Source organism: Equus przewalskii, chromosome 25 (genome assembly GCF_037783145.1).
Source record: "Equus przewalskii isolate Varuska chromosome 25, EquPr2, whole genome shotgun sequence".
In the NCBI taxonomy this organism is placed as follows: Eukaryota; Metazoa; Chordata; class Mammalia; order Perissodactyla; family Equidae; genus Equus; species Equus przewalskii.
Genome location: NC_091855.1, coordinates 43945753 through 43973620, shown reverse-complemented (window position 1 = coordinate 43973620; position 27868 = coordinate 43945753). Strand labels below are relative to the sequence as shown.

General features: G+C 50.2%; 1 protein-coding gene across 2 annotated transcripts in view; it reads right to left on the bottom strand.

Annotated features, from left to right (window-relative positions):
* Positions 1-7358: 7358 nt before the first annotated feature.
* The window catches only part of TRAF3 (TNF receptor associated factor 3), a 109711-nt gene continuing 89201 nt past the window's right edge, over positions 7359-27868 (bottom strand). The window contains exons 9-13 of one of the 2 annotated variants that reach the window (XM_070593337.1): positions 25688-25762; positions 23970-24062; positions 19661-19801; positions 14494-14668; positions 7359-13560 (exon numbers count right to left, since the gene is read on the bottom strand). In XM_070593337.1, coding sequence (XP_070449438.1) covers positions 12989-13560; positions 14494-14668; positions 19661-19801; positions 23970-24062; positions 25688-25762 — 1056 coding nt within the window. In that variant the 3' untranslated portion in view covers positions 7359-12988. The remainder of the gene's footprint in view (positions 13561-14493; positions 14669-19660; positions 19802-23969; positions 24063-25687; positions 25763-27868) is intronic. The other variant, XM_070593338.1, reaches the window with a different exon arrangement.

Sequence of the window (27868 nt, the reverse complement as noted above, 5' to 3'; positions counted from 1 at the left end):
GTGACCGGGCGGGGTGGGGTGGGGGCCTCCGGGACGGTTACACATTTACCTCCAGACCCGCCTGGCCGATTCTGCAGGCCCCTCGGAGGAGTCGGCTCCACCTCGCTCCTCCCCGCACACTCCGCCCTCCAGGACCTGAGGACCCTGGGTGCTCAGGAAGAGGGGCTCGTCAGGACAGGCCTGCCCCAAGACGTGGGTGTGTTGAGGGGGGAGGAAACAACCTTTGGGCTCCCCCGTCTCTGTCTTGGGTGCAGCCCCTCTACCCAACTGGTGGGGCTGGGTGTCCACTCTTCCAAGGAGGGCCCCCCTGCCTCCTGGCCTGGATGGACTGTGGATGGTGGCAGAAGGACATGTGTAGATGAGTGGGGAATGGTTCATAGTGGGTGCACGGTGAGTGGGGAAGGGTATTTGCCCTAGCTGGTGGATGGATGAAGAATGGGTGGATGGGAGATGGTGAGTGAATAAGTACGTGGACAGTAATCTAGGGAGGGTGGGTGGGTGATGAGTGGTGTGTGATTAGGTGGATGCTGGATGGTATTGGTGAATGATGGATGGTGGCTAGATAGTGGATAGTGCTGGATGGTTGATGATAAGTGGACAGATGGATCATGGATGGTGGATGGGATCGGTGGATGGATGCATACCGGAGAGTAGATTGTGGAAGGGTGGCTGTGGGTGGTAGTTGGCAGGTGGATGAAGAATGGTGGAATCCATTCTGGGCCATAGAGAGCGAGTGGGTGGGCAGACAGGTTCTGCATGGTAAACTGGATGACGGACAGTGGGGTTATGGGTAGTGGGGTGGTGAATTGATTATTAGGTGAATCAATAGAGAGACGGATGGGTGACCTGTGGATGGGGTCCAGCAGAGAATGCCTTATTGGTTATGGTGGATGGAAGGAGGAGGAACAGTGGGGGGGCCGTTGCGTCCAGGATGACCTGGTGGTAGATGAGTGAATACAGAAGGGCGGGTGGAAGGGTAGGTGATGGAGGCGCGTGTATAGAGGCTGGACTGTGGGTAAAAGGAACTGCTCGGGCTTGGGGGCCCCGGCGCCTTCCTCCCTCCAGGTCACCCTGCCCCCTCCTGCATGCCCTCCCTCACCTGCAGACCTCCCGTCTTCAGCACCGTTCACTCTGACTGGCCTTTGCTTCTCCCGCACACAAGATATTTCATGCAAGAAGGATGGAACCCGCCGCTGGGGGCACGCCTGCCTCTGTAAGCTCTGGGCAGGGGCAGTGGCTCCTCCGACTGGGCAGGAGGGAGCGAGCACACGGGTGCGCGCCACCCTTTACCCTCGTGGGACCTAGGCACTTACTCTCAGTGGCTCAGCGGTGCCAGCCCTGCCCAGCCTGGGACCAGGACGGGGGGAGGTCTGCCTGGTCCTGGAGTTTGGCCCGCCCACCCATTGGGCTGGCAGGAGCTCCATCCTCCAGGCAGCCTCGACCAGGACAAAGGGGCTCTTGTGGGGTCAGATCTCCTCGTCTTGCTTCTCGCCGGGAAGGAGGCAGTTCTGTCTATGGGGCCTCTTTGGGACGCCACCCCAGGGAGTCTGGCTCCGCTCCCCTCCCCTCCTCCCACCACCCCACATCTGGTTCTCAGTGAGGGAGCTTGGAGGGGCTCAGCGAACTTCACGCCGGTGCCCAGAGCACTGTGGCCAAGCCTGAAAGGCCAGGCAGGCCACTCCCAAAGAGATTGTGCTGTCTGGAGAGGGCAGTGAGACTACTTGGGCAGTTAGGGAAGGCTTCCCAGAAGAGGTGGCATTAAAGTTGAGACATGAAGGATGGGGTTGCAGCTGCAGCCAGTGCGGTGCGTGGACTGAAGGTGGCAGAACAGGGGTTGGAGCTGGTCGGCCATGGGGTATTGGACTGCAAGGGGAACCCTTGAGCAGAGGCTGGAGGTGGGTCCTGTCGTCAGAGGATGACTCAGAGAGGAGCCCCTGCCGAGGCAGGAGACAGGCGCCAGCCCTGGCCCAGAGCTGCCAAAGGGTCCCCAGAACGCCTCAGGAACAGAGACGTGCAGGGAGGAATGGCTGGACTGCCCTGCAGGTGCCCAGCCTTCACAGAAACGGCATGCACATGTGCCCCGGCCACCCAGGTTCACATGCGGGCATGCACTTTCGAAGTGGTCAGGATCTCACTGGGAAGTGGGAGCAATGCAAAGTCCCAAAGAAAGTTTCTTCCCATAACTAGGAAATCCTGTGAAGCAGCTGCTTCAGGCAAGGCTGGATCCAGGGGCTTGGGCTGTCTGGTCTCTGTGTCTGTCTGTATGTCTGTCTTGCTCTGTCTTGGCTTGACTGCCCTCACTGTGTTGGTTTCCCTCTGCACACAACCTTCTCCACCAGCCAGGGAAGGTGGCCTGGGAGAGCTGGACTGCCACCTCCCTGGCTGGGCCATTGTGCAGTGTCTCATGAGGTCTCTGATAGGTTCCTGTTTCCAATTCTGCACCAATCACGTGGCCCGGGGTTGCTGTGCTCTGATTGGCCACGGCCGCCCTCCCGGGTGTGGGGGCACCATGAGCCACAGCCCTGCAGCCCTGGGGGTGGGGATGGGGATGGGCAGAACTGCCCACACCAAGGTCCCCACGTGGACTCCCAGAGCTGGGGAATCCCTCCCTTCTCAACTCTGTGGGAACAGCTCTAAGCCCAAATCAATTCCCCAGCTCCTTCTCCCCCACTTTGTCCCTGACTTACTGCGTGGGCTTGGGGAGGTCCCTGCACCTCTCTGGGCCTTAGTGTCCTCTGGAGGGACCCGAGCTCCAGTGTGCATGGCTCCGTTCCTGGACAGTGGGAGGGGAGGTTGCGGTGGAGGATGAGAGGGCGGCCCCTCCCGGCAGGGCTCCCTTTACTCAGGTCTCTGCACAAAGTCACCCCCCCACAGAGGCCGTCTTGTTTCCCAACTGTCAGCATCTGCCACAACGTGCCCCATGTGGCCCTGCTCACGCTCTGGGTATACGGCCTGGAGCCCAAGAGATGCTCCAAAAAAACACCCGGGAGGAAGGGAGGCTGGTCACATGGGCCCCTGCCAGCCGGGCTCAGGGACCTTTGATCCTCAGCCCTGTGATTTCCCTGCCAACTTCCAGGTTTCTCTTTGGGCCTTTCATTCATCCACGTGCTTGGTGCCAGGCCTGCAGGCGGCCCGGGAGCACGGCCTTCCTGAGTTTGCTGCTGGACAGGGAGAAGGACGATGGACACAAGATGCACCCCTCAGTTCTGATCGGGGCTCTGAGGCAGCATGAAGCAGCGGGTGGCTGGAGTGTAAGGTGAGGGTTTGTGTGAGCAGTTTAGGCAAGGTGGCCAGGTAGGCCTCTGTGAGGGGGACATCAAGCCGAGGCCTGGGATATCTACAGGAAGAGGAAATAGCCAGTGCAAAGGTCCTGAGGCAGGAGCATGAGGGAGCCTGCAAGGAAGGTGAGAAGCCCACACATGGGAGGGATAGAGGAAGGGAAAGCTAGGAGGTGAGGCTGGGGGACTGCTGGGGGCTGGATTTGATGCAAGTAAGAGCGGAACACAGGAGGGTATGAACTGTGGCGTCTCCACTTGGCTTGGATGGGGCTGAGCTGGCTGCTGGTCAGCCCTGGGGGGAGATGTGGGGCACCCCTGGTCATGTCCAGCAATGATAGAGCCAGGCTCTGACACAGGCTGTCCTGCATTTGAATGCTGCGTGAGGCTGCACAACTCTCTTAGCCTCTCTGTTTCATCCTTCATCTGCAGAGCCAGGGTAGCAGTGCCCACCTCACAGGGCACCAGGGCCAGGTGAGGCTTGGCACCCCTTCATGCTGCCACCTGGCCTAGGGGGTGAGGGGAGCCCCAGGAGACGAGGGGCTCAGTCCCAGGACACTGTCCACCCCTTTTCCATCTGCGGACCATGGGAAGAGGAGGACGTCGGGGGAAGCCAAGGGCCTCGGGAGCCTTGAGCTGGGAGCTGCCCCCGAGCTGGGAGCCGCCCCCGAGCTGGCCGCCAGATCCCCAGGCCACGATGGGGAGGGTTCTTGCCAGGGGTTCCCGTCACTGTCTTGCCTGCCCTCCCCCGTCCTCCTTCCAGGTGGAAGGTTTAATTTGTCACCTGTGCCTCCCACCTTTATACTGAGGGGACGGCTGTATGTGGGGGGAGTTCACAGGTCTCTGGGTCAAGAGGAGCCAAAGCCCGAGGTCAGGGACACTGGCTCAGGGCTCCAGAGCCCTCGCTGTCCCTCCCTGGGACTGCCTGGGTCAGGCCATGTGAGTGCATGAGACTTGGGCCAGGTAAGGACAGAGTTTGAGGGCTGCCACGATGGGCTGGGTCCCCCACGCTGTCACAGGCAGCTGTGTCAACTAGGTGCCCGAGCCCCAAACTCCACAGGAGGAGGGGGAACCCAGCGCCATGGCTACCGTGTCATCCACCACCCATAGGGTGCCTGTCGGGGGTCCAAGACCTCCCGGCTGAATGACCTGAGGCCAGGTCCAGGGCCCAGCCACTCGACCCAGTGGGACAAGGTCACCACAGGGTGTCTCCTGCCAGGCCTGTGGCCCCCACACATGGCACACGTCCCTCCCACATACACACACAGGGTGCTTTTCACACGGGTTTTGTGCACCCGCCACCGCCTTAGTCCCATTTTACAGACGAGGAAAACCTCAGCCACGTGCCCAGGGCTGGGGCCTGCCGCAGTGTCCTCGCTCCTAACACCACCCCCCTGCCCCGGGCCAGCCTTCTCTCGCCCTCAGATCCGGCCCTCGCCCCTGCCAGTGCCGACGGGCGCCGCAGCTCCCTGGGGCCTGGGCGAGGGGAGCAGCGCGTGGACTCCGAGCTCTGCCCCCCGCCAAGGCCGACCCTGAGGCTGGGGGCACTCAGAGCTTCGCCTCGGTGTCTATGTTCTTGTCCAGGAAGCGGGGACGTGTTGGAGGCCTCCAAGCAGCCCTGAAACCCTTAAGGGACACCGGCCCCGCGGGCCCTCAGCAGCGAGCCTCGCTCTAAGGGCGGTGGGAACGTAGTGCCTCGGTTCTCCTGGTGGTGGTGGCGACACATGCTGTGGCTTCGGGACTTGGGTCACACAGCATCCGTTTCCAGGACACCCGCGAGCGACCACGTCTGTGGCCATCACTGGTTGGGACTCCAGGACCGTCCTGCAGGGCCCGCGGGCAGGTCCGAGCGCCACCTAAGCCGTCACGGGAGGCCAGCGAGGAGCAGGGAGGGCTCCGGGCTGCGCCCCCTCTCCCGGCCGTGCTTTTCGGACTTGAAAGGGACCTTCAGAACGCGGCCCCTCGGGGCATGGCTGGTCGATCCGCGGGCTGAGCGCGGCTCTCGCTCCGTGCCAGTTCCCAGCTCACCCTGAAGAAGTGTCGTTTCGCAGGGTCCCTGTCCCCCGTGCTGAGGGAGGCAGCAAGGGTCCCCCGCCGCCTGGCTGCTCCGCAGGTCTGGTCTGCGGCCTCCTGGTGGAGCCGGGCTGCCCCAGGGCCGACCCCGAGCTGGTCTGACGCACTGCCACCTTAGTCCCGTGGGAGGTCTGGGCTCCGGTGGGGCAGGACACCGGGTCCCAGGAGGAGCCCCTCAGGACACCCTGTTTCTCCTCATGCCTGCTTCCTGCTGCTGGACAGATGGCCAGCTCTGTGTCCGGCTCTGCCCAGTGTCCCATCAGCGCCTTCAGCCCAGGCGCAACCAGCCGGTGTCTCTTCTTGCTGGGTTATGCCCATTTCCCTTCCCGCAGGACTCAGGAAAAAACCTCCAGAAGGTGAGAGAAGGATCCAGTTTCTGAAATCCCTGCTGACGGCCCCTCAAAAGGGGCTGGAGATCCCCCGTACACGTGGCTCCATGTCTGCTGGCTCTGGGCCTCGGGTTGCCCAGCCCCCAGGCCGTCCCCACTGTGCACCGGCCGGGTGGGCAGGGCCGTCCTCAGGGCTTCTGACTTCGGTGGCTGTGGGCCACCCAGAATCTCCCTCGGTGACCCTGGTGTGGTCAAGGCGGCCATGGGAAGCCAAACCTGAGTGTCCAGGGAGATGGATGGAGCGCAAGCCCCTCACCACAGGCGTGTGTGGCCTCGGGACCCCCCAGAGGGACGGACGAGGCTGTGCTTCCTTCTCGGGGCAGCTCCTGGGTGATGGGAGCCCATGTTAGGAAGAGCTGGGGGGCCATGGCTCCCCGTCACGTGCTGCCAGCAGTCCCACGGATGTGGGGTGAGGAGGACTCTCAGTGGGGCCCTCAGGCCACCATCAGCCTGGGGACAACGGGAGCAGTGTGGCCACTAGGTGACTGTGAGCAAACGGAGAGGCCCATGAATGACCTCCAGGCCAGCCCGAGACCCTGGGTGGGAGCAGCCCTTGGGGACTTGTTCCTGGACCCACCTCTTCCAGCTGCTTAGTGGGCCACACCGGGAGGCTGACGGCCTCTCCCCTTGGCCCTGGCCCTAAGCTGTGACTTGAGAAGGGGGGGTGAGGCTGAGCATGGCGCTCCAGTGGCCAAGTGGGGCTGCAGTGGTGACACTTGGAGGAGCAGCGGCAGAGGGGGAGGGGCAGGCAGCTCCCAGGGTCTTTGCACCAGTGTTGGAAAGCAGCCCTGACATCTGATAATTCAGGGGGGACCTCAAGGGAGATGCAGTGCTTCCTGCTCCCGGGCCTGACCCATGTGACTACCTGTGGAACTGTGAGACCAGCCACGTTGGTGCTGAGCTGGGGAGGGGGCAGTGTCAGCCCTGTTCCCTCTGACCTTCCTACTATGAGCAGCTGCTTAGAAGATGTCACCAGAGCCCCAACAACCACCTGCAGTGTCAGCACTGGTATGGCTTTTTAATAACCACCTTGTTTCAGAAAGGAGGCACATGCTGTCCTTCCATTTGACAGATGAGAAAACTGAGGTTCAAAGGGCCCAAAGTCCCATGGCTGATCAAGTGGTGGAACTGGGACAGGACCCCAGGTCTGCGGGCCCCACTCACCCGCTTCCGCGGTGCCAGACGCCCAGGCAGGGTCTTGGCGGGAAGGTGAGGGCCACCTTGCTTGCTCTGGACCAAGCCATAGACTTGAGAGCGCAGCTGCTGGGGGCACTGGTCCCCCCAGGACTCCCTCTAGGTCAGAGCCATCGCCGGAAAGGACGGCCAGGAAACCACGGCAGGTCCAGTGAAAAATGAGCACGCAGGGCCCCTTTTTCAAAAATTAAGAATTTCAAGGCGGTGACAGCAGAGCACCGCTCCAAGTACGGGCCCTTCTGAGCGTGGGGCCCTGTGTGACCACACAGGTTGCTGCCCAGATGGCCGGCCCTGGCGCAGGCCCCTTCTGAGGGAAGAGCCTGGGAGGCCCCAGCAGGAGTGAGATGCCCTCACCCCAGGCCCAGGGTCACTGCCAGGCAGCCGTTCCCGACGCCTGTGAGAGACAGTGTGATAAAGAAACCAGGACTCCTTAGTCAGATTTATTTTCCTCTAATAGACAGTTTAGCATTTCAAAGTTTGGCATTCTACACTCTTACAAACTTTAGTTATCAGCATCAGAAACACAAAAACATTGCAAGACCTCAAAACACAAATAAATACCAAATAAAACCACACACAGTATACAGTAAACAAAAATATAAAACATAATAATGCTATCAGAAAATTAGACATGTTGTTAACTCACATTAACAACATGATTATTGCTGAGCAATAACTTATACTGTCTTTTTGCTGTTTTTTCTTAGAAGAGCAAAAAACACAGGACGTAAATCACTGGTCACAATCACTTGGACTGTCAAGATGGGTCCTCACAGCGAGTGGTTACTACGGACGGCAATTTTAAAACAGGCAGGTTAAAAATAGAGAGTCAAATGAGAGATCGGCCTTCTTTGGTCTTTGTTTTGGGTAACAGAACTGAACGAAGAGGTGTGCCATCAGAGAGAATGCAGCTCTAAAAATGTTACACGATTGTCTACACGGATTTACACACTTCCTTCATCACAGATGGGACTCTACAGGTAATTCTTATAGAAATCCTTGGAAATAATGCCGGCTTTTGTGTTTATCAATTAAGTCATTTAATTTGCTGTTGAAGGTTATCTTCCTTGTCTACGGGGACTGAGTTATAAAAAGCAATCACCACTAATTACAGGAGTGGTACAGCCATCCCGGACTCTTGCCTCCTTTTCATTGCGAGAGTTCACAAGACAGACTCAAGAAACAGCAGGAGCAGGAGAAATGAAATGCAAGCACTGCCTGGTGCCACTGGGCCTCCTCAAAACACACTGACCTCGAGACTTGGTCACCCAAGGCCAGCGGAAAACGCCCCTAGGATGCTTCTGGGTCTTGCCTCCCTTCCCTTCCCCCACTGGCCCTGGCTCCCTGGTGACAACCAGCACTGCCCAGATAGACAGTAATGCTGACCAGGTCACCCGCCGACACTGGAGCCTCACATTGTCCTCATCTGACCTGGACCCTAGTGGACACATTCTACTTTGGAGAAAACAGAACTATCAAGATTTGCAAACGGAAGACAGAACCATGGTCTTAGGCTGAGAAGTAGATTTGGGTGACAGACCCCTCATTCACCTCACAAATGCAAAGGAGCTCCCGGAATTCTCCCCAGCTCTCCTCTGCACTTTAGTAAGGAAAGATCTGGATTGGAAGTAAAAAATAGTATTTTATAGCTCTGCCTGAGCCCTTATCAGCACTGATAATTACCCCAAGCAGAGGGACACTTTTTGGAGGGCTGAGATTTGGGCAAGAGGCCCCACGAGGAGTCTGAGCTCCTGACCAAGCCCCTGGAGATCGGCGGAGATGCTAGGGGCCAGAACGATAGCCCCTGCAGCACTCCCTCATGTGTAGAAGGGGAAGGAGGTGTGGTCCCCGGCTGTTGGAGGCAGGGCACCCCCAGGGTGCAAGATGGGGTCCTGCCTCTCCCCCCGCCCACCTCGGGCTGACGAGGAAAGGACCCACCTTGGGACCCTACTGTGTTTAAGGGTCCATCCAGACACCCTTTCCTCTGCCTGATGTTGCCCACCAGCTGCAAGATGCCAGGACTGCCACGGGTGACCACCACCACGACACTGCCGAGAGTGAAGGGGGTACTCTTGATGACGTCGGGACTGCGGGCGTCAACCGGGACATGTGGCCCCGGCCCCGGGCAGCTGAGGCCCCTGGAGGAGACAGGCTGTCTGGAGAGGGGCTGGCTGTCCCCTGTTCTCACCAAGGTGGGCCGCGGCGGTCTAGGGGAAGCCTTGGGGGCATCAGCTCTGCCAGAGGGCCCACTGGCATTGGGCTGGTAGCTGAAGGGCCTGGTAGAGGTGGCCACCAGGGAGGGCAGGCTTTCCCGCACTCAGCCCTCTGGGGTCACAGGGCGGGGAAGGCGAGAGGAGGGAGGGAGGGGGGAGGGAAGGGGCTGCTTGGCCAAGAGCCTTCCCGCTCACCCAGCCGTTTCAGCGTTTAGGGCCGGCGCGCGCTGCCTCACAGACCCTGCTCTATCTCACAGAGAGCGGGCTGTGAACCGGGGCTGGACAGCGGCCACCAAGCCCCTCCTCTGTCCACCCGCACAGTGGACGTGCACCCATGACTCACTCTCTGGGGGTCAGCGCCACCCTCTTGTTTGATAGGTCTTAGAACAATTTACACAAATCCCTCTTTGTCTGCTCTGTGTTACCTACAAACCTGGGAAACTGAAAAACCCAACTTGTAAAAAAGGCCTAGTTACGCTAACTCCAGCCCACCCAGGGCTGGTCTAGTCCCCAAGGCCAAATGCCGCCTGGCCCACTCCTGAGCCCAACCTCGTGGGAAGGGGCCCTCACTTGCGCCGACCATGCCGAGCCCCCCAAAGCTGGCCCCATACCATCACACCCAGCCCCAGACACCCAAGCTCCCCCTGCTCAAACCCCAGCCCTGGAGGTCAGGTCCCCGCCTCGCCTGGCAGCCCCCTAGTGCCAGCATCTCTCACCCCAGCAGCCTCCACGGCCAGGGGCGAGCCCAGTGCCCATCCAGAGACCCACCCAAGGCCGGGAGAGATGCTGTCTTCATCTCCGGGACGAGGCTGACGGGGACGCCGACTGGCTTAATTTGTGCACAAGACTCAGTGTTGATTTCTCTAAAGTATAGGAACAGTTTCATCCTGTGGGGAATTTTGTCACTTTTGGTAAATGGGAAAAGCGCACCTAGTACACACCACATACGATACCCTTCACTTGTCGCTGGGACCCTGTGAAGTGGGGAGGGCCGACCGCTCCAGGCCAGGCAACTGGGCCTTGGCCGCGCAGAGACCACAAATGAGGCGAGCACCAAACAAGGACACCAAGGAGTCGGGTGGAGCAATGCGAGGCACGTGCAGTCAGGGCATGTCACACACTCAAGTCCTCCAGGAGGCTGCTTTCCAGCAAGTCCCGGCACACAAGAGGGGACTGTGCACAGAACAGAGGCCAAAGGCATCCAACCCCATTACCACTATCAAGCCACAGGAGGAAGCTTCTGCCGTGTCACGTCCTCATTCCAGGGGACGGTGCCAGCTACTGAAGCCATGTCCTACGGGCTCCCCGGGAGGAGGCCAGGAGGGCCTACCGTCTCCCACAGGAGCATCTGGGAGGGGCTGTTGGAGAAGCCTCCTCCAAGGGTCGGACGCTTCCAGGAGCGCTGCCAGGTGGCCCATCCGCAGCAGGATGTCAGCCCAGGGGAGGGAAAGAATTGTTTTTTACCAGACTAAGATGTCGCTTATCCTAAGTTTGTTGATATTGTCCGTACTTTCAGTGAAGGGGGAGGAAGTCGCAGGGATGTCCCTGTTGGTAATCCCTGGCCTCAGAAAAGCCACCTGAGGCCAGGTAGGGACTGCCAGGCGCCCTCCCTCCTCTGGGCTCCAAGACAGAACTGGAGCAAGGCCTGGAGGAGGCTGGGGACACCTTCGAGGGAACAGTGGTTCCACAGCACCTGCAGGAAGTTCTTCCTCTATGAGTGGGGACACACGACTCCTTAACGGGCAGAACCGATGATGCCGATTCGCCCTCAAAGCAATCCCAGGGGAGTGAAGGAAGGAAAGCAGATGAAGACAACTGGGGGTTTTGACTGCTAAAGGGCGTGGCAGGTGCTTGGAACCAACGAGGTCACTTATGGAAGCATGGGGACGGTGTGCAGGAGGGCACTTCCAGCAGGCACTGGGGCGAAGGCACACCCAGGCAGATGGCAGCACCAGAGACATGGTGGGCCACTGGGCACCAACCCAGCCGTCCCCGCGCCACCATCGGGGGAGCCCAGAGGCAGGCAGTCTGAGGTGCGCAGCCCAGCTGGCCAATTGTGGGCGCGTCTTTTGGATGAGTGGCACAGATGCGGTGGTTCACACACATTGGTTTTGCCTAAGAAGCACCCGTCACGTGTAGCACCCATCAGTGGTAAGAGCACCCATGAAGCGTGGTGCATAGCAAAGGGGCACAGGAGGCAGGGCTCCGGCTTCTAATCACAGTTGGACCATTGAGAGAAGGTAAACAGTGAGTTGAGAAAATGCCATCTGGGTAGGCGCAGGCTGGGACGACGGAACCCGGGACCACCTTTCTCAAGAGAGTGGTGGTTCCAGAATGCCTGTCAGTCAGCCTGGGCTGGCCCCCCAGAGCGGCGGTCTCTGGAATGCTCAGAGGGCTCTGCTTCGAGTGGTGTGGGCTCCCACAGCCCAGGTGGGGACAGAGAGACACACTCCTGCCTCGGGGCTGGGACCAAGCCAGCGCAGGGACTAGGCGGCTCGCTTTTGGGGCCTAGAGATTTGGAATCTGATAACTAAGCAGTGGAGGCTCCCAAAGCTGACGATGGAGCCTGGGTACCTCAGCAGGTATGGAACTGTCTGAGGACCTCGAAGAGGCAAAGATCTAGTAGTCGAGAGAAAAGTCTGGTTGAACTATCACTTTCTAGAATTACAGTGAACACAAAGCTAGGGTCGAGAAGCAGCATGTCACATCTAAGGCACATGTACAGTATGCCACCATCTCTATGCAAAGATGTCGCTTTTGGAGATTGTTAACAAAATGCAGCAACATGACAGAATGAAGAAACACATCTGCTGTGGCCTCCTTCAGCACAATCACCTGCCCACCCCGGACACTGGGCACTGAAGGTCGCTGCTGTCAGCAATAGAGAGCTTGTCTGAACACATGGGGCAGAATTTTAAAAACCTACAGGATTTTGTTTAGAACTCCAAAGTTCAACTAATGCCCTATTTTAGGGTGAAAACAATTATAAATCTGAAAATGATGCACAGCATCCATGAGCAATTTTCCTTTCATAATAATTTTGAAGTAGTGTCATTAACTACGACAGATATTGAAGGTTTACATTTCTAACGAGAAATAACAACAGATTGAATATTCTCTTTCCTATCACAAGTGATAACCAGTGTTAGATATTTTACATTTTCTTCCAAGAAATATCAGTCTATCAACGTTTTAAAATAAAATGCTTGCAGTAATAATTATTTTAGAACTTTAAATTAAAAAATGATTCTGAATTTAGAGACTTTCAAAAAAGACCTAAGTGTACTGCAGGGTCTTCTGACAAACAAATTATTAAAACAGAGACCAGATGAGGCCTTAAAAATAGACAATATACTATATTTGAAACAAGATTGCACTCTTGAATTTTAGAATGAATATATCAGAACTGCATTATTAATTCATAAATTCCTCTTTTACTTAACATGCTGACATGTCCAGCTACCCCAGGTGTGTGTGTGTGTGTGTGTGTTTTCTTTTTTTGGTGTTCAAGTTTAAGGAAGAAAAATCATGGTTCTTTGTTCAGCATATATGTTTTCCATCTTAATTAACTAGATCTTTAAAAATAAAAATGGAAACCTTCTCTGACAGCAGTATTTCTCTTGTTGAAGGATAAATAATTTTTCAGAGTGCAGTAGTACTAGTCTATAGAAAACATGTCAGGTCTATCCTCACGCGTGGCTCCTCCCGCCGGCCCGCGGCCGCCTTCTGCCGCTTCCTCCGTTCCACAAGGTCCTTTTCTGAGCGCGAGGACCTCGGTGGAGACAGCCGGTTCAAACCCCCCAGAGGAGTTGCCTTCTGCTCAATCCACCTCCCCAGTGACTTGTCAGGGGTCAGGCAGATCCGAAGTATCCACTATGACTTTAATAAAAATGGTATCATCTTTAATATATGTCCCATTTTCTAGCACAGTTTGGGCCACAAAGACTGGGCAGCCAGAGGCAATATTCATCTCCCCGGTGGGTTTCTTGAAGCTGCTGCTGTTGGGGTCTGGCTTGAACGCGTCTCCCAAGTGACGGCGAGAGGAGCCCTGATCCATCAGCATGAGGGTCACTTTTTGCTTGAACGGCCAAGGAAGCAGTGCATCATATTCTCCACGCATAATGACAAAAAACAGCGACAAATGCGTCCCCTTCCCCATCCCGTCCCCGTTCAGGTAGACTCTGGCACACATCTTATAGCCAAAATAGCCGGTGTAGAAAGGCTGGCTGTAAAGGGACAGGGTCTTCCCCATGACAGCTTCCTGCTTCCGCCGCTTATAATCTCGGATCTTCCAAATCAGCACGCCATTGTAGCTGGCGGTCTCCAGGACCTGAAATCGCAGGTCCATGTCAGCCAGGCGGATGTCGTGAACACTCAGCATCTGGTCGTGCCGGCTCAGCTGGGACTCCAGCAAGCCTAGCGCAGGCGAGGAGAGACGGGGTGAGGGAGACACGTGAATACCTGAAAGGCTGGAGAAGCTGATCCCCACCAGCATTTGAATTAAGCAACATAAAACCACTGTGGCTATCGGGTAGAGGACACATGCCATGTAGATGTCCTGAAAAAGGCCTCAGATCCGATCCTATACCACGTGGGCCCCCAACACCCATAGCCACGGTTTGCTGAGATGCAACACCCTGAGGGACACATCCCACGTTGTCCCCTTGGAGCATAGCTGGGGGCAGGGGATGGCTGTCCTCTTGCTGACATCCCCCTGCTCTCCAGCCTCGATGATCAGTCATCTGTGCCCGAGTTGAAGATGCTCCTCTGTCCACTCCACTCCACGTCCTCTGCCTGCTTAATCCAACCCCACGTGAGTCAAGATAATCCCTGTTCCTGTCACCGTTAACCCTTTTCATGCAAATATGCAGAATATTCATTCAGTCCCCAAAGTAGCAAGCCCCAGGATGCTTCTAGGTATCAGAAACACGCTGGCTGAATATGCTGGGTCTTCTGCCTCACCTATGTGTCACCTTCTGTGCCCTGAGCCTTCACAAGCTGGGCCGAGAACACTCTAACCATCAGACCTACTCTCTACCTGGCGTCCACCGCAAGCCCACTCTCTACCACACAGGCCTCACACGGAAGGGACAAGACTAAGTGGGAAATGCTTTCGTCTCTGCCAAAGACATCTCAGCAGGAGAAGCATCACACCTCTGCATGCATGTCATCTGTACTGGAAAGCTCCGCTCTAAGGCAGCAGGTGCCTAATGGACCACTTACCCCATCAAGTCAAGCCACAGCAGTTACCTGGGGTCCCAGGACTTGGCCAAGAGTAGTCCAAGACACATGTCACCTGACCCAGGTCCCTCCCAGACCTGTCCCTGCTCCTGTCCCACCCACCCTCACCTGTGTTCCGAGCTGCCTGCCCTGCACTTTTGTCCACACTTTCCAGCTCTGTCACGCGGTTCTGGAGGGACTCCACGCTGCTTTTCATGCTGTCAGCTTCTTCCCAGTTCTGCCTGAAGGGACGGATCTCTTTGTCGAGCTCTTTCAGTTTCTCTGCTTGGCTGTCTATTACTCGCTTCCAAACCAAAGGCATCAAAAAGGCAAAACACAGTTAGAACTCTCGGAAAACACTGGGCCACCACCACCAAACACCAGCCAGTTAGGAACAGAGCAATCAGCTGAGAGCCGGTCTGGACGAGACCAGCTCAGAAGCCCCATGCCAGCTCTACAACAGGGCATTTTGTCTAATGCCCACAATGTATCTCAGGGGACATAGGTACCAAGAGTCCCTACTTCCCAGAGGAGGGACTGAGGCACAGAGAGGCCTCACCCTGCCAAGTGCAGGGCAGGCAGCCCCCCATCACTCTGTCCTAGGGTCTCGAGTTCAGGATGTTGGAATCACATCCATTGGCTCTGTCTGAAGGCCTCCATCTCCTAAAGGGCTGAGCCATCAGCAGTGGCGAAACGACATGGGCCTCCTACCTGGCTGCCCGCCCCCCAACCAGGGCTGGAGAGGCCGCTGTCTCTGTGGCTGTGGAGAGCACCCCAGAACCCTCTCTGGGACCCAGGAGAGAGAGCTGCTACCACCCTGCCACCTGCTCCAGTGATCTGACCGTCTGCACGGGTTTGGCAGCAGGAAAGGGCCCTGGTGGCAGGTCTTCAGACTCTGGGTGAAACCAAGGGCCCTGACGCCTATGAGAGGGGGGCTTTGCCTCCTCCACCTGCTCAATGCCCAGCACCCCGTGTCCACTGGGGCACAGAAATACTGCTGATGAACATGTGGTTGTTGACGGCGAGCTTTGACTTTATGCTATCTTAATTTAAATAATTCAAAAAACCTTTTTTCCAGAAACACACAGACCATTTTACATTTATAACAGTAACTGGAGGGACGAGGTGCGTGCCCCAGCTAGGGTGCCCGGTCTGCTTTAAAGGACAGGTGTGCTCATCTGTTAGAGGAAGCTGGAGACCTAAAGGGTTTTTACTTTCAAAAAGAATTTGCATGTTTGAAAGAAAGCTCATGAGTCTGGGTAGTCTAGTCCCCAGTGAAGCTATGGAGTGACGGGGCCGCCTCTGAAGCTGCGGCCACACAGGGGAGAGCCCCGGGGACCTGCTGCGTTCACTTCTCCTTCTGGAAGCCTATTTTTAAACATTTACATTTCAGCACCTTTGCTGGCTGTTAATAACCATGAAGAAACAAACATGGTAGGTTTGGGTTACTTATTTGGGGTAAAAGCACAGTGTTATTCTTCCTCTTCTTTCCAAGAAACCTCGATATTAGGTAACATTTAAAAAGTGAAAATGACTTCTCTAAAGAATACTTTTCTGCTCTGATGTCACTTTATTTTTAAATATATATGGCTAGAGGCATATTTAAGTAGTTCACAAAGCCTATTCTCTGGGGACAATACTATTGACCTTAATGAACATCCAAATCCATGACATAATTCTCATGAGTGTCTGTTAATTGTGCTCACGTACTCTACCTACTAAAACTGTAAGCTAAGCTAATGTGGATACCAATGAGTAAAACAGGGAAGTTAATGAAAATGGAAATAATCAATGACAGTTCTGAGAGATGCCATTTTGTGACCTGATGGAGCCAGGAGTAAACCATGAGTTGCAGGATGGCCCAGGACAAGCCACTCATCACGCGTGGGCCTCATGCCCCTGAGGCAAAAAAAGGGATGACGCTGCGCTGCCTCCTCTCCAAGACTGTGACGTGCACGGGACGGTGGCAGGAAGGCACACGGTGATCTCAAGAACGGAACTGCGGAGTCTGAAATGAGGGCCACTGTCCTGGCAGCAAGGCCCCTGACTACAACCCAGTAACACAGTCGGCACACGGTGCAGGGGCAGGAGGGAGCACACGTGCACACGGGAGCACATGCACACACACACGCACACACAGACAAGGCTCAACCAAATTACTTAACGGAGCTCCACGCACAGCAAGGGAAAATACGCTATTTTTAGACTTTTCAAAATTTGTATAAATGATATGGTTTCAAAGCAGAATGCCAATCTAAATCAAGTTTTCTCTGTAAAGTGCAGCAAACAGGATTTCATTCTTGGCGAGCAATCTTTACTCAGCCACCGAAGTGTTTCTATAAAAATCAATCTTAAATGCAGGTGTGGGATTTTATTAGAAAAAAGAACTCAGGAGCTGAGATAAATGGCAGAGATTTCACACTACATACATAAATCCTAATCAAAAGATGTGCTATCAGAGAGCACCAATTTATTAGTCTCATGCACTGTGCACTTTAGGGCTTAAACCACCATCTCTCTGTCACTTCTTACCATTTGGGCCACAGGGACCTGGGGACCAATCATTGTCCAATGAGACAATGCAGGTGGTGCTCATGGGCCGAGCTAAGGGGCCACATGGACGGAGCGCTGCTGGTCCTTCCGTTTCAGCCCCGCGCTGCTCCACTTCCGTCCCGCAGACCCACTGACTGAGAGAGTGACCAGTTCATAGAGTTCCTGCTAACAACAGGAACGTGGGAATTAAACTAACAGCTAGGCTGTATTTTTAATTAGGGAAAACAGGTTGTTTAAAAAGTAAAATATTAAGAAACTACCCTTCCTGGGCCAGCAAAAGCAAACACTCCTAAATTCCACTCCCTTTAACCAACTGATTGCATCCCTGTCCACCTTGTCCAGGGCCATCAGGAACTCTGCGCTCCAATTTTAGGGTCTACTGGAGAATCAGACAAGGAAGAAGACAACAGATCAACACGTCTGTCACCACCAAGGTGGACCAATGCAGGGGCTGAGGGAGCACCGAGGATGGCAGGGGTGGGAGAAGACTTCCCAGAGGAGAAGGTGTTTACACTAACATCTCAGGCATCTGAGGAGGAGCCAGAGTCAGGAAAGGAAGGCAAGGGGAGAGAAGGTCCCTTACCCTCTGGAGGACATGGCAAAATTGGAAAGGTGTAACAGTGCTCAGTCATATAAGGCTTTCTGGGCCACAGTACAGTGTTTAAGATAAATTCTTTTCCAGGCAATTGGGAGGGTTCCAGGGTGAGGAATGAAAAATAAGAGGTGCATGTCTGACCCAGGCTCTGGGTGAAGAGGTGGAGAAGAGTCTGGAAGAAGTGGAGAGAAAGTGCCTCTTGGCCGAATGTGTCTCATGTACAGCCAACATCCCCAGGCATCCTGTCCACAGAGGTTTTCAATCAATGTTTTCAGAAACACTGACAGTCCAGAATTTCTCTTGTCACCAGCCAAATGTTGCCAACTCCACAGTGATATCAAAGGTAAAACTAAATCTCACCTTTCATAAAATCATCCAGTTGGATGCAGTTCTACGCAAACCACTCTACTGAAATGGTAAGCACCCTGAGGAGTTCTCAGCACCTCTCAGTCTCTTGTTCCTGCACTTAAGGAAATCAGGAGTTGAGCATCCAGTCTGATCGGAGGCCCTTTCTTTAAACACAGCCTATTTTCCTCCATGCTCTTCTTTCTGTGGAGGAGAGGACTGGCGGGTCAGCACCCTCCTACTTATCACCAGTCAAGGAGAGCCTGACAGTGGTGGGTGGCTGCTCCCTCTCCACCTCTCTGGGCTCCCGGACTTTGGCTCCTTGCTTTCTTTCTGACTTAGGTCTTGTTGATTTATTCAATCACAAAAGCTTTAAGACATAAATCAGAAACAGCGGAATGACTAAACTTTACTAAAAAGTAAATTAAAGTGAATTCAAACTTTTCATATTGGAAGAGGGGGAAATGGAGAAGACGAATGCATATAAAATCTCTGAGGTTTCGGCTAAGTGCTTCTATGACTTCCTTATGTATATTCTAATTTTTTGTTGTTATAAATGATGTTATAAGTGAACTCACCACTTATTCATTTCTTCTTCTATTGCTGATATTTTTAACAAGTGGTTTTCTAGCATAACACTAACTTCTTTGGCCTTTCATGGCACCTCTCTGAGGCCCAAGTCACACACGGCAGCTACGTTTCCAAGAGCTAGAAATGCTCACCAGACAGCGCAGGTGAGCGGAGCCACCTGAGTGGAGATAGGTCTCTGTCTGGACATTCTGACCCACACCTCCATGGGCACTCAGCAAATTGCAGGTGATGCCCAGCAGAAGGTTTGTGGGTGTTTTAGCTAACACTACTTTTTTGGTTTGATTCAATACTAACGACTTGTATCTTTTCTAATGTAATCTAATGTTTTATTGTGCTTTTCCTTGTCCCTGGACAACCACAAAGTTTAATACAAATGAAACAAATTTAATAAATCCGTATGCAATTCAAAGCACTATGACTAATCTCTGATGTTAAAATGGGAGGACAGGCATTCCCAAAGATGCTGTGACTCTGAGCTATGAGACATATTTTCTCTTCCAGATAATTTAGGGAAACACACCCTAAGTGTAAGCACTGAAAAACCATTTTGGCAACGTGTTAGTGATTCTTTCACGGGTGTGTGTGATACACAGGAATTACTATAATGAATGTACACTATGAGCAAGCTAATGTGTAGATAGTACTTACAAAAATAAGACGCTAACAAGTGCCTAATGGAGACCTGTGCTGATAACGGAAACGAGGAGCAGCATTTTAATGAGGCCTATTTATACAATCACCTTTTTCAGAGCAGCAAAGTCTACGAGTTTGTTTTGGAGGCATCTTTGGATCACTATGGTGAAAAAAGTGGGGTGAGTATGTGTGTCACACAAAAATTCACAACAAAATAGTTTGGCTTCATTTCACTTTAGGAAGTGAAACTTTACACATGAACATATGAACAATATGAAATAATAAAAACAGCTAATTTTTAAAAACCCAGACCATAAGTCTTATTTCACCACCAGTGACTCAAAGGCACAGAAAGCGGTGATGGAGCTGGCTCTCGAGGGCAAAGGTAGGGAGGGCCCCCAGGCCGGGCCCACGCTACCCAGGCTGCCTTTCCCGAGTCCACTTAAGCAAGAGAAACAAGTTGCCTCTGTCCGAGAAAGGTCAGGGTTTCCGCTCAAGCATCTCACTGAGAAAGTCCTGAAGGAGAACACAAATGCGTCCCTCTGCCCTTTGGTCCAGCCATAGTCTTAAGATTCTTACCTGTAAATGAAGTATTTTGGATTCATTATTTCGAAGCATTTCCTTTTGTCTCTCAATTTCAATTTCAAAGCTACATATCTGATTGTGCAAACTTTGTATGCTCTTGTTTTTTTCTACACTTTCATTCTGCAGCAAGGAAACCTGAAAAAGAAATTCTTCAATTGAGCAATTTTGCAAAAAGGAGGTTTTAGTATTAATTAATAATAATTAAGATAGCAATTAAATTTTCACAACATAAGCCTTCTGTTAGCTCACTGGAAGGAGTTTACCCAGGGAATGGAAGCCCTGGTAATCTAGCAGGGAATCCTACAAACTGCATCTCTCTCATCTCTCGTAGTAATTCAATGAGGCAAAGTGCAACAGCTGACTGAACTTCAGAATGAATGCGAACCTTTTTAAGTTTTTGCTGAAAACTAATAAATCTTTTACCAGAGTGGCTTTTGAACTTTGACCAGGAAGCATAGCAGGATACACATACTTACATTTCATCCCATTTGTACCTACATTTGTGTGTGGTCTGTGTACATAAAATAGGTATCACAAAACCATAGTACAACACAAAGGTATTACAATACACCCTGATATTTTCTATTTTATTTTGTTTTACTTTAAAAAATGGTAGTCACAACCCACTAAATTATTTCACATCCACCAATGGGCCATCTCTCACACTTTGAAAATCTCTTCCAACACAATTAGAAAGCATGGGGAGAATAAAAAATTACACATGTGCTTCACTTAATCCTCACGCCAACCTATAACCCTCAAACAGAGAGATGGCGCTGCAGAGTGGGTGTGCCAGGCCTGCCACCTGAGGAGACCTTCCACAAAGCTTGTGTTCAACCCCTCCTCAGTCCAAGGAAGGGCCTGCTGGGGGAGCAGTTCCAAGCCCACCTTTGACCTTTTAAAAATATTTTTCTGAAAAACAGTTAGCTCCCAAGAACCAATTTACACTGGTCTTAAAAGCCCCTGGGGTGAGGAGTTCAAGGGCAACTCCTACAGGCCTTCCTTCTCACGAGATTCCACAAGGGGCATTTCGGAAAGGCTCCCTCCACCAATGATGTCCCTGTCTATGCATGGCTGCAGCTGCCACCCTCAAGATGGAGAGCTCCATGATGGACTGAATGTGCCTCTCTAATAACACTAACACCTGAGGACCATGATGACGTTCACTGAGGTGAGGTGATGGTTACTGCGGTGACGGCCCAAAGGCATCTCAGGACAAAACCAGGTGTGACAAAGAACTGATTCTTGATGATGTCCCTTTAAAGAAGAACCAGCTTAAAGATAGGCATCCTTTCTATATTCAGTCTGTTCAGGCAAGCAGTGCCTTTGGATACAATCACAGTCTGTTTCATTTTAGAACATGCATTTACTAAGGAATACAAAACTTGCAATGTCTCCCGGGCAAAATGATACTTTACTTTCCTGGGATTTTACTCAGTATAAATGGACTTTTCTTCCTAAAATATGATGTCTTAAATGCCCATGGGCTCCTGCAAGTGATCAACTGGCACCAATCCAGGTCAAGACACACGCAGCATCACAGCAGTGTTCCTGACTTTTCTAAAGTTACAATTCACTCATTCCCATCTGTCAAAGTTGGGCATAATTCCCAGACTCTACTCTCATGCCCAAAAAAGAGAGATCATGTAAGCATCCCAACTCTTTTGATAAAAATTCCAGTAATATCTCCAAAATCTAGCATTTTTTTCCTGCAACATATTAAGCTATTTGAGGGTGAGCAGCAGTATCTCACATTGATGAAAACACATCATGCCATATCAAACTCTTAATTTCTTTATTTAGGGACTTCCCTTATTTAAACTTACTTTTATTTATTTATACACTTTAACCAGAGAACTCAACGCCGAGCACCTGTAGGTGCCTGCTTTCACTCGTCTATTAGGCAGGCGTCACGTGCACGGGAAGTCCACTGGGCAGGCGTGTTTCCAGAAGCACGGAGTAACACCCACATAGCAGACGCAGACGGGGCCTCCTCGTCCTTCCCCAAGGCGCTCCTCACTGAGCACATCCTGCACCCCAGCCTGTTTTGGTGGGAGCTCTAAATCTCCCTTTGATTTAAGCTTTCCTAAAATACGATGGGTGCTTTGAAGTTCAGATTTTACCCAACAGTTTTCTTTAGTATGACCATCGGAGAATGTGACGATCAGTCTTTCTGAACCAGTTCAAATATTCTATTTTCTATTACAGATGAACAAAATAACCTACGAGATTCCAAGCGAATAATTCTATAATGAGAAATACATTCCCATTTTAAGAAAATACAAATATTTCCATTCTTTGTCCAGTCTTTGCTTTTGGGCCCAGTGGGGAGACAGACAGGCACCTTCTAATGAACACAAACAAGAATGCACAGAGCTGAGGCCTGGCAGACCTGCATGGCTCCGTGGGGGGCGTTGAAGGAGGGTCATTCTCATGGACAGAATCAGGGAGAGACTAATCCTTGAGCAACACCCAGGAGAGCAAATATTTCAAATCTGTCAATGGCAATGCATGGCAACACAGCCCATCCTTGCAGGAGTTCAGTATGGCTGGGCTGGTGATAGTTTACACACACATGAGGAATTCACAGAGTGAGAAGCTGCTGTGGACCATGTGCAGGCAGGCCACTCTGGTATGTCCCAGTGTGTCCAATGATGTAACCCATTCACTTTGAGTGAAGAAAGCATGACCAAGTGGGAGGGTAGGAGAAGAGCATAACTGACGGGATAAACCTCCACACGCGTCTCACAATCTCATCCCTGGGAGCCAACTTAGTGACAGCACCTTCCATAACCGTCCCACTGGACAACCACACACTTGAGACCCGCTAAACTGTTACATAACTAGTACAGCTGAAACAAAACCAATTCATTTTAAATGAAAGGAAGAACCTTTTAAATAAATGAGAAACACAGGATCTATGACAGACAAAAAGCCCTGAGATCCATGCCAATAATTTTCAAAGAGGCAGAAACAGAATAAATTCTTCAAAAAGACGGTTGGAAAAAAAGATTAATAGGTAAACCTTCACTGAACTTAGAGCAAATACTATGTGTTCATGGAAAAATCATGAATGATTTATCTAATACAAATTTCGTTTTACCGTGAAACAGAAGCTGCCTTCTGTTCCACTTGTGTATGTACATACAACATACCAATCCTAACATTGCTTATCTCCAGCTTAAGCATTTATATTAAAAAACTATTTTATGTCAGATTTAATAGAAATGTTTTGATTTAAACTTTCAGATTCTTTCAAGTACATCTACATTTTAAATTGCTTGGATTTCACACTTAAGATAGTCAAATATTTGGAAAACAAACATCATTCCACCGGCTGCTCTAATCCATCTTAGTACACCCCCACTGTAAGTTCTCAATAAATATTTGTTGAACATCAAATTAAGTTTTGATTTTTGTAAATAAGCCACAATGAGAGATCCTGTAACAACAACTTCTCTATCAATTCTTAGAGGTTTTCATCCTTTCCTCACAAAAAGAAGGCCTTGCTGAGTTGAACACCACACAACCAACTCTCCCAGGAAGAAGTATTATATCAGGAAGGTGCTTGCTAAGGAGTCACAGCCCCATCACTGAGGCCTCTTGAGGAGAAGCCTAGGAAGAGAACGCGCGTGTCTGGGAAGTGGACTTGCTCCATCCACCACACTTCCATAAAGTGTCAGCCGAGAAAATCAACAGTAATGCTAGTGATAAAGGAATGACTTTTCCCTACTTGTCTATTAGAAAAGACAAAAAACGATAAAGCGTCTCACACTTGTAACCTTCTAAATCAGGGGTTGGCAAACTTTTTCTGTAAAGAGCCAGAGAATAAATATTTTGGGCTCTGTGGTCTCCTCAACTCTGCTGTTGTAATGCAAAAGCAGCTGTGGACAAATTGGAATTGAATGAGTGTGGCTGTGTTCCAATAAAACTTGATTTATAAAAACAAAGGGTTGGGGAAATAAAACCAAAGCCAGAAAAAACAGGGTTGGGGCAGAGAAGGGGAGGTCTGGAAATCTGACAATCCTTGTTCTAGCTCAATGCTAAAATAACCACAATGTGATTAAAAAAAAAAAAAGTACTGCACACTTGCCTGGCAATTCAAAAACAAAGAACAAAAAAACAAAAACAAACACCTTCATTTATAAAGCTCAAGATCATGTGAAGAGAACTTACTTTTCTGACACTATCTTGATATGCTGTTTCTTTGATCCAAAAACTATAATAAGTATAAAAAAGGTTTTGTTCTTTAAATAATTTGAAATCATTAAAACCAACAAAAGCAGGAAATGGTGTGGCGTACCTTTTTCTCTAGGGAATTGCTCCACTCTTTCAGTAAGTTGACATGCTGCACCGCGGAGCTGGCCTCGTGGGCCTTAATCTGCTGGTTTGTCCCCTGTGAGAACAAAGATGCAATGCATTAAGCCAACTTCTCTCCACTAGAGAGGAAAGACTAACAGATGATCTAAAACCAGCACTAAACACGAAGAGGGGAGACTTGCTCATGTGAAGCTAAGAGGGAATCTCCACGCCTTAGAAGGGTCATGCTCAGGGGCCCCTACCCTACTGTGTGCAGGTGAGGAGGCTGGCGAGGACAGAGCAGCTCAAAGACAGGACACTGAAGTTCTACAAGAAAAATCTCAAGTTCATGCTCTTCATTCCTCAAGCTTCTCATCAAGTGCCTTCTTATCTGTGTTTCATACTTGTAACAGTTAGAAATTAAGTTTTAGACATATTTTTGTTCCTTTATAATTTTTTTCATTAAAAATATAAATGGAAAATGTTTAGACATCTGCAGATACAGCTACATACTGTTACAATAATCTAGTTACCATGTAATCAAAGTAGGATTCTAAATAATTTACTTAAATAATGACTTAGTGAAATACACTGTATCAGAAAATGTATTGTTCCTCACTATTCTAAGTATACTTAGAAAGTTACATACAAAACATAAACAATCTACAGAGTACATAAGATGTAGACCATTTCAGAGTTGGTAATAAGCACATGAAATAGTACTTCATATATTTAAGGAAATAATTGGTATGAAAGCATAATTTGTTTTGATATTGGAAAATTAAGAAGCCACAGAAAGCATTTTAATGATCTCCAAAACATATACTCTGTACATAGAATATTCATATATATATGTTGATATAAGTGGTGCTATATAAAAACATATATATACACATACACAGAATGAATGGTACTACATACGACATAACGGTGGTGAGGGCTCAGGCTCATTAGAGACCAAAGCCAAGGGAATGCTATCAGTCATTCTCACTCTTAGGCTTTCTATTTTCTAAGAAAATACTAAGATGACAGTATCTCTGTACTGATTTCATAAAAATGTATTGATAATACATAAAATTAAATATAAAATACTTTAATTGTAATACATACTGCCCTTTGACAGTTTTAAGATCAAGATATATATTTAAATGAAAACTCAGTTCAAAATCACTAGCAATCTCAGACGTGTTAAAAAAAATAACAATAAGCTAGAAATAGGTTTCTCACAGCATAGGTGTGGCAGTGACAGAGACGTCTTCTCCACACTGTTCTTCTAGGAGGTGTGGCATGTAGATAAAATGTATTCATGGACACAGGTGTGTGATCCTCACGACTGTGTACAATGTGCACGCTGCTAAAACCACATTCAGTTTGATACTTACTTATATTCAAGTAACAATTTCCATAACAGTCTATCTAGAAACCCCACCATATGTCAGTCCTATTTGTCCCATTTACTAGCTGGTTTTAGATGTTGTAGGTCTCTTAATGTACTGACTCCCTTCTCAGCATAAGTGTCTATCTGATGTCTCGAAACACCACTGGAATGGAAAGCGAGCACCCACATCTGCTACATGCGGCTTTTGTCACCCATGCAACAGGGTGATTCGGTTCCATGACAAAGACTAAAAGTCCAGAACTTGCATGTTAAAATGTTAATATAATAACTTTTTCTCATGGCAGAATGTCAGTGACTGGGAAGGACAAATGTCGGATACTGACCTGAAAAATGCAGCCATAGCGCTTAAAACTACAGGTGCTGGGGGCATTGACACACTCTGACAAGTGTGCACTCAACTGCAACGGGAAAGAGACGTGAGTTGTGGCACAAACGTTTGCATGAAAATGTTCAAACATATTAAGGGCACAGATAGCATCTGGGTTGTACTATTACGAATGGTGTTTATCAGCTACAGGTGTGTATATATCATCTGCTTCCTAGACTTATATGCAGTAAATATACGGTATCATCACGTGTATACACATATATACACCAATATACAGAAATACATTTACTATAACATTTCTTAAATTTGCAGCTTCTTTAGAACAAATTGTTCAAAATGTGACATGCCATCTGCAGTGCCAGAATTTAAAAAAGAAAGGAAAAAAAAACATAAACTGAAATGCACATTTAAAGACTATAAACAAAAATTGCATGAAACACAAAAAATAGAAAGCATTCAGGATGCAACTGGGTCACACACCTAATATACAGTGCACAAAAATAAATATATTTTCAAAGCAAGCTTACACGATGTACCATTACTCTCAATACTTAAGATAACTGGAGATGAGTTTTTCCTTCTGAAAGACTTTTTTCCCCTCTGTATGGCCATAAATTCATGTAGCTTCTTAAAGACCTCTAAGGTCATTCTAACAACATGAAGCTTAACATTGTCATCTCTAATTGACAAAAGAAAATTAAGAGGGATTGGGAAAGGATAACTCATCTTGCAAGGAAAAACCCCTTTGTTCAGCTTAAATGCTAGCATATCATCAAATAAAAACCACTTATAATGCCGCCTCAAGAGAAAAGGGAATTGAAATGTCTACATTTTAAAAACAGTGTTATGCATTAGGCTAATATAATTTAAGGATACTCTCTTCTTTAGTGAAGAAGTTCTCATCAGAAAACTCCAGGGATAGATCTTATATACAGAAGACAATCAGACCCTGAATTAGGAAAGTGGGTGTGTGAGCACAGTGCACAGTGACCCTGGGAACAGGTTTTCCACGTGCCAGCCCACATGCACTCCCAGAGGCTCATGGGATGTGTCACTCTGGCAGGTGTAGTTAATTTCCACAATGTCTCCTCTGTCTACCAGGACAGAGTAGTAGGACAGAGGCAAGTGGATCACAGGACTGCTCGCGTCCTGCTGCAACTGCTAAAGAGGAGGGCTGAGGCCATGGGGTTGGCTTGAGAGACCCAGCTGACCACTGCCAAGGCCACCCTTGGTGGAAAGTCTCTGAGCCCGGCAGAGCCATGGTGGTCACAGATCTAGCAGCCTAGCACACTTGATGTTCCTCTGAACCCAGCCAGGAAGCTCTGGCTTACACCTGGAGGAAAGCACCCAATAGGTGTATTACAGGTGACAGGCACAGAAACGCAGCAGGAGACTATGCGCGCAGAAATTTCAACTTAAAAGTTTTAAAATACATTCTTTTAGTTCCATGAATATAGTCGTGGATCTAAACAGCTAATGCTCCTAACATTAAGATCGGGAAAATACTGAGTTTGACATTATTTTCAGTGCACTACTATAAATTTAGGGTCATACTTTTTCCTAAACTGGCTTTATTATCATTACTCTCAGTGCTCTACAGAATTTACAGGAGCTTTGGAACAGAAGCAAAAGCAATCTACAGACTAATAACACCTTTCACCAGAAACCCAAGATAATGCAAGTTTAAAGATTTTTTAAGATAAAAACAACGTAGAGGCAAAATGGAGGCAGCTTTTGTCCCTAATTCAGATAGCCCTGAGAGAGTAAAAATTTAGGAAAGTGTATAAAACCCTGGAAATTATTTCACCAGTCCAAACTCTTCATACATTCACTTTAACAGAGACTTTCTGGTTATGGAAATAATCTACATGCACTTCCCCACCACTCCTGGAGGCACGTTCAGGGCCCAGGGACCACTGTCACCAGCCAAGATCCTCCTGCTTCACCCAGCAGAGTCAACTTCCAGGGAGGACGTACCTCAGGTGAGAGTGGCTCTCGGGGGTCTTCTCAGCACCCTGTGTCCCTGGCCCTAGCCACACACAGGTCCTCTTGCTAAGTGGGGATGTGAGAGACTGACCCTGCCCTCCCCGATATACAGTGGTAAAATTCCAGAATGTTGAAAAAGGCTGAGGTGAGCAGACTCGTCAGATCAGAGCACCCAGGACAAAGGGCACCA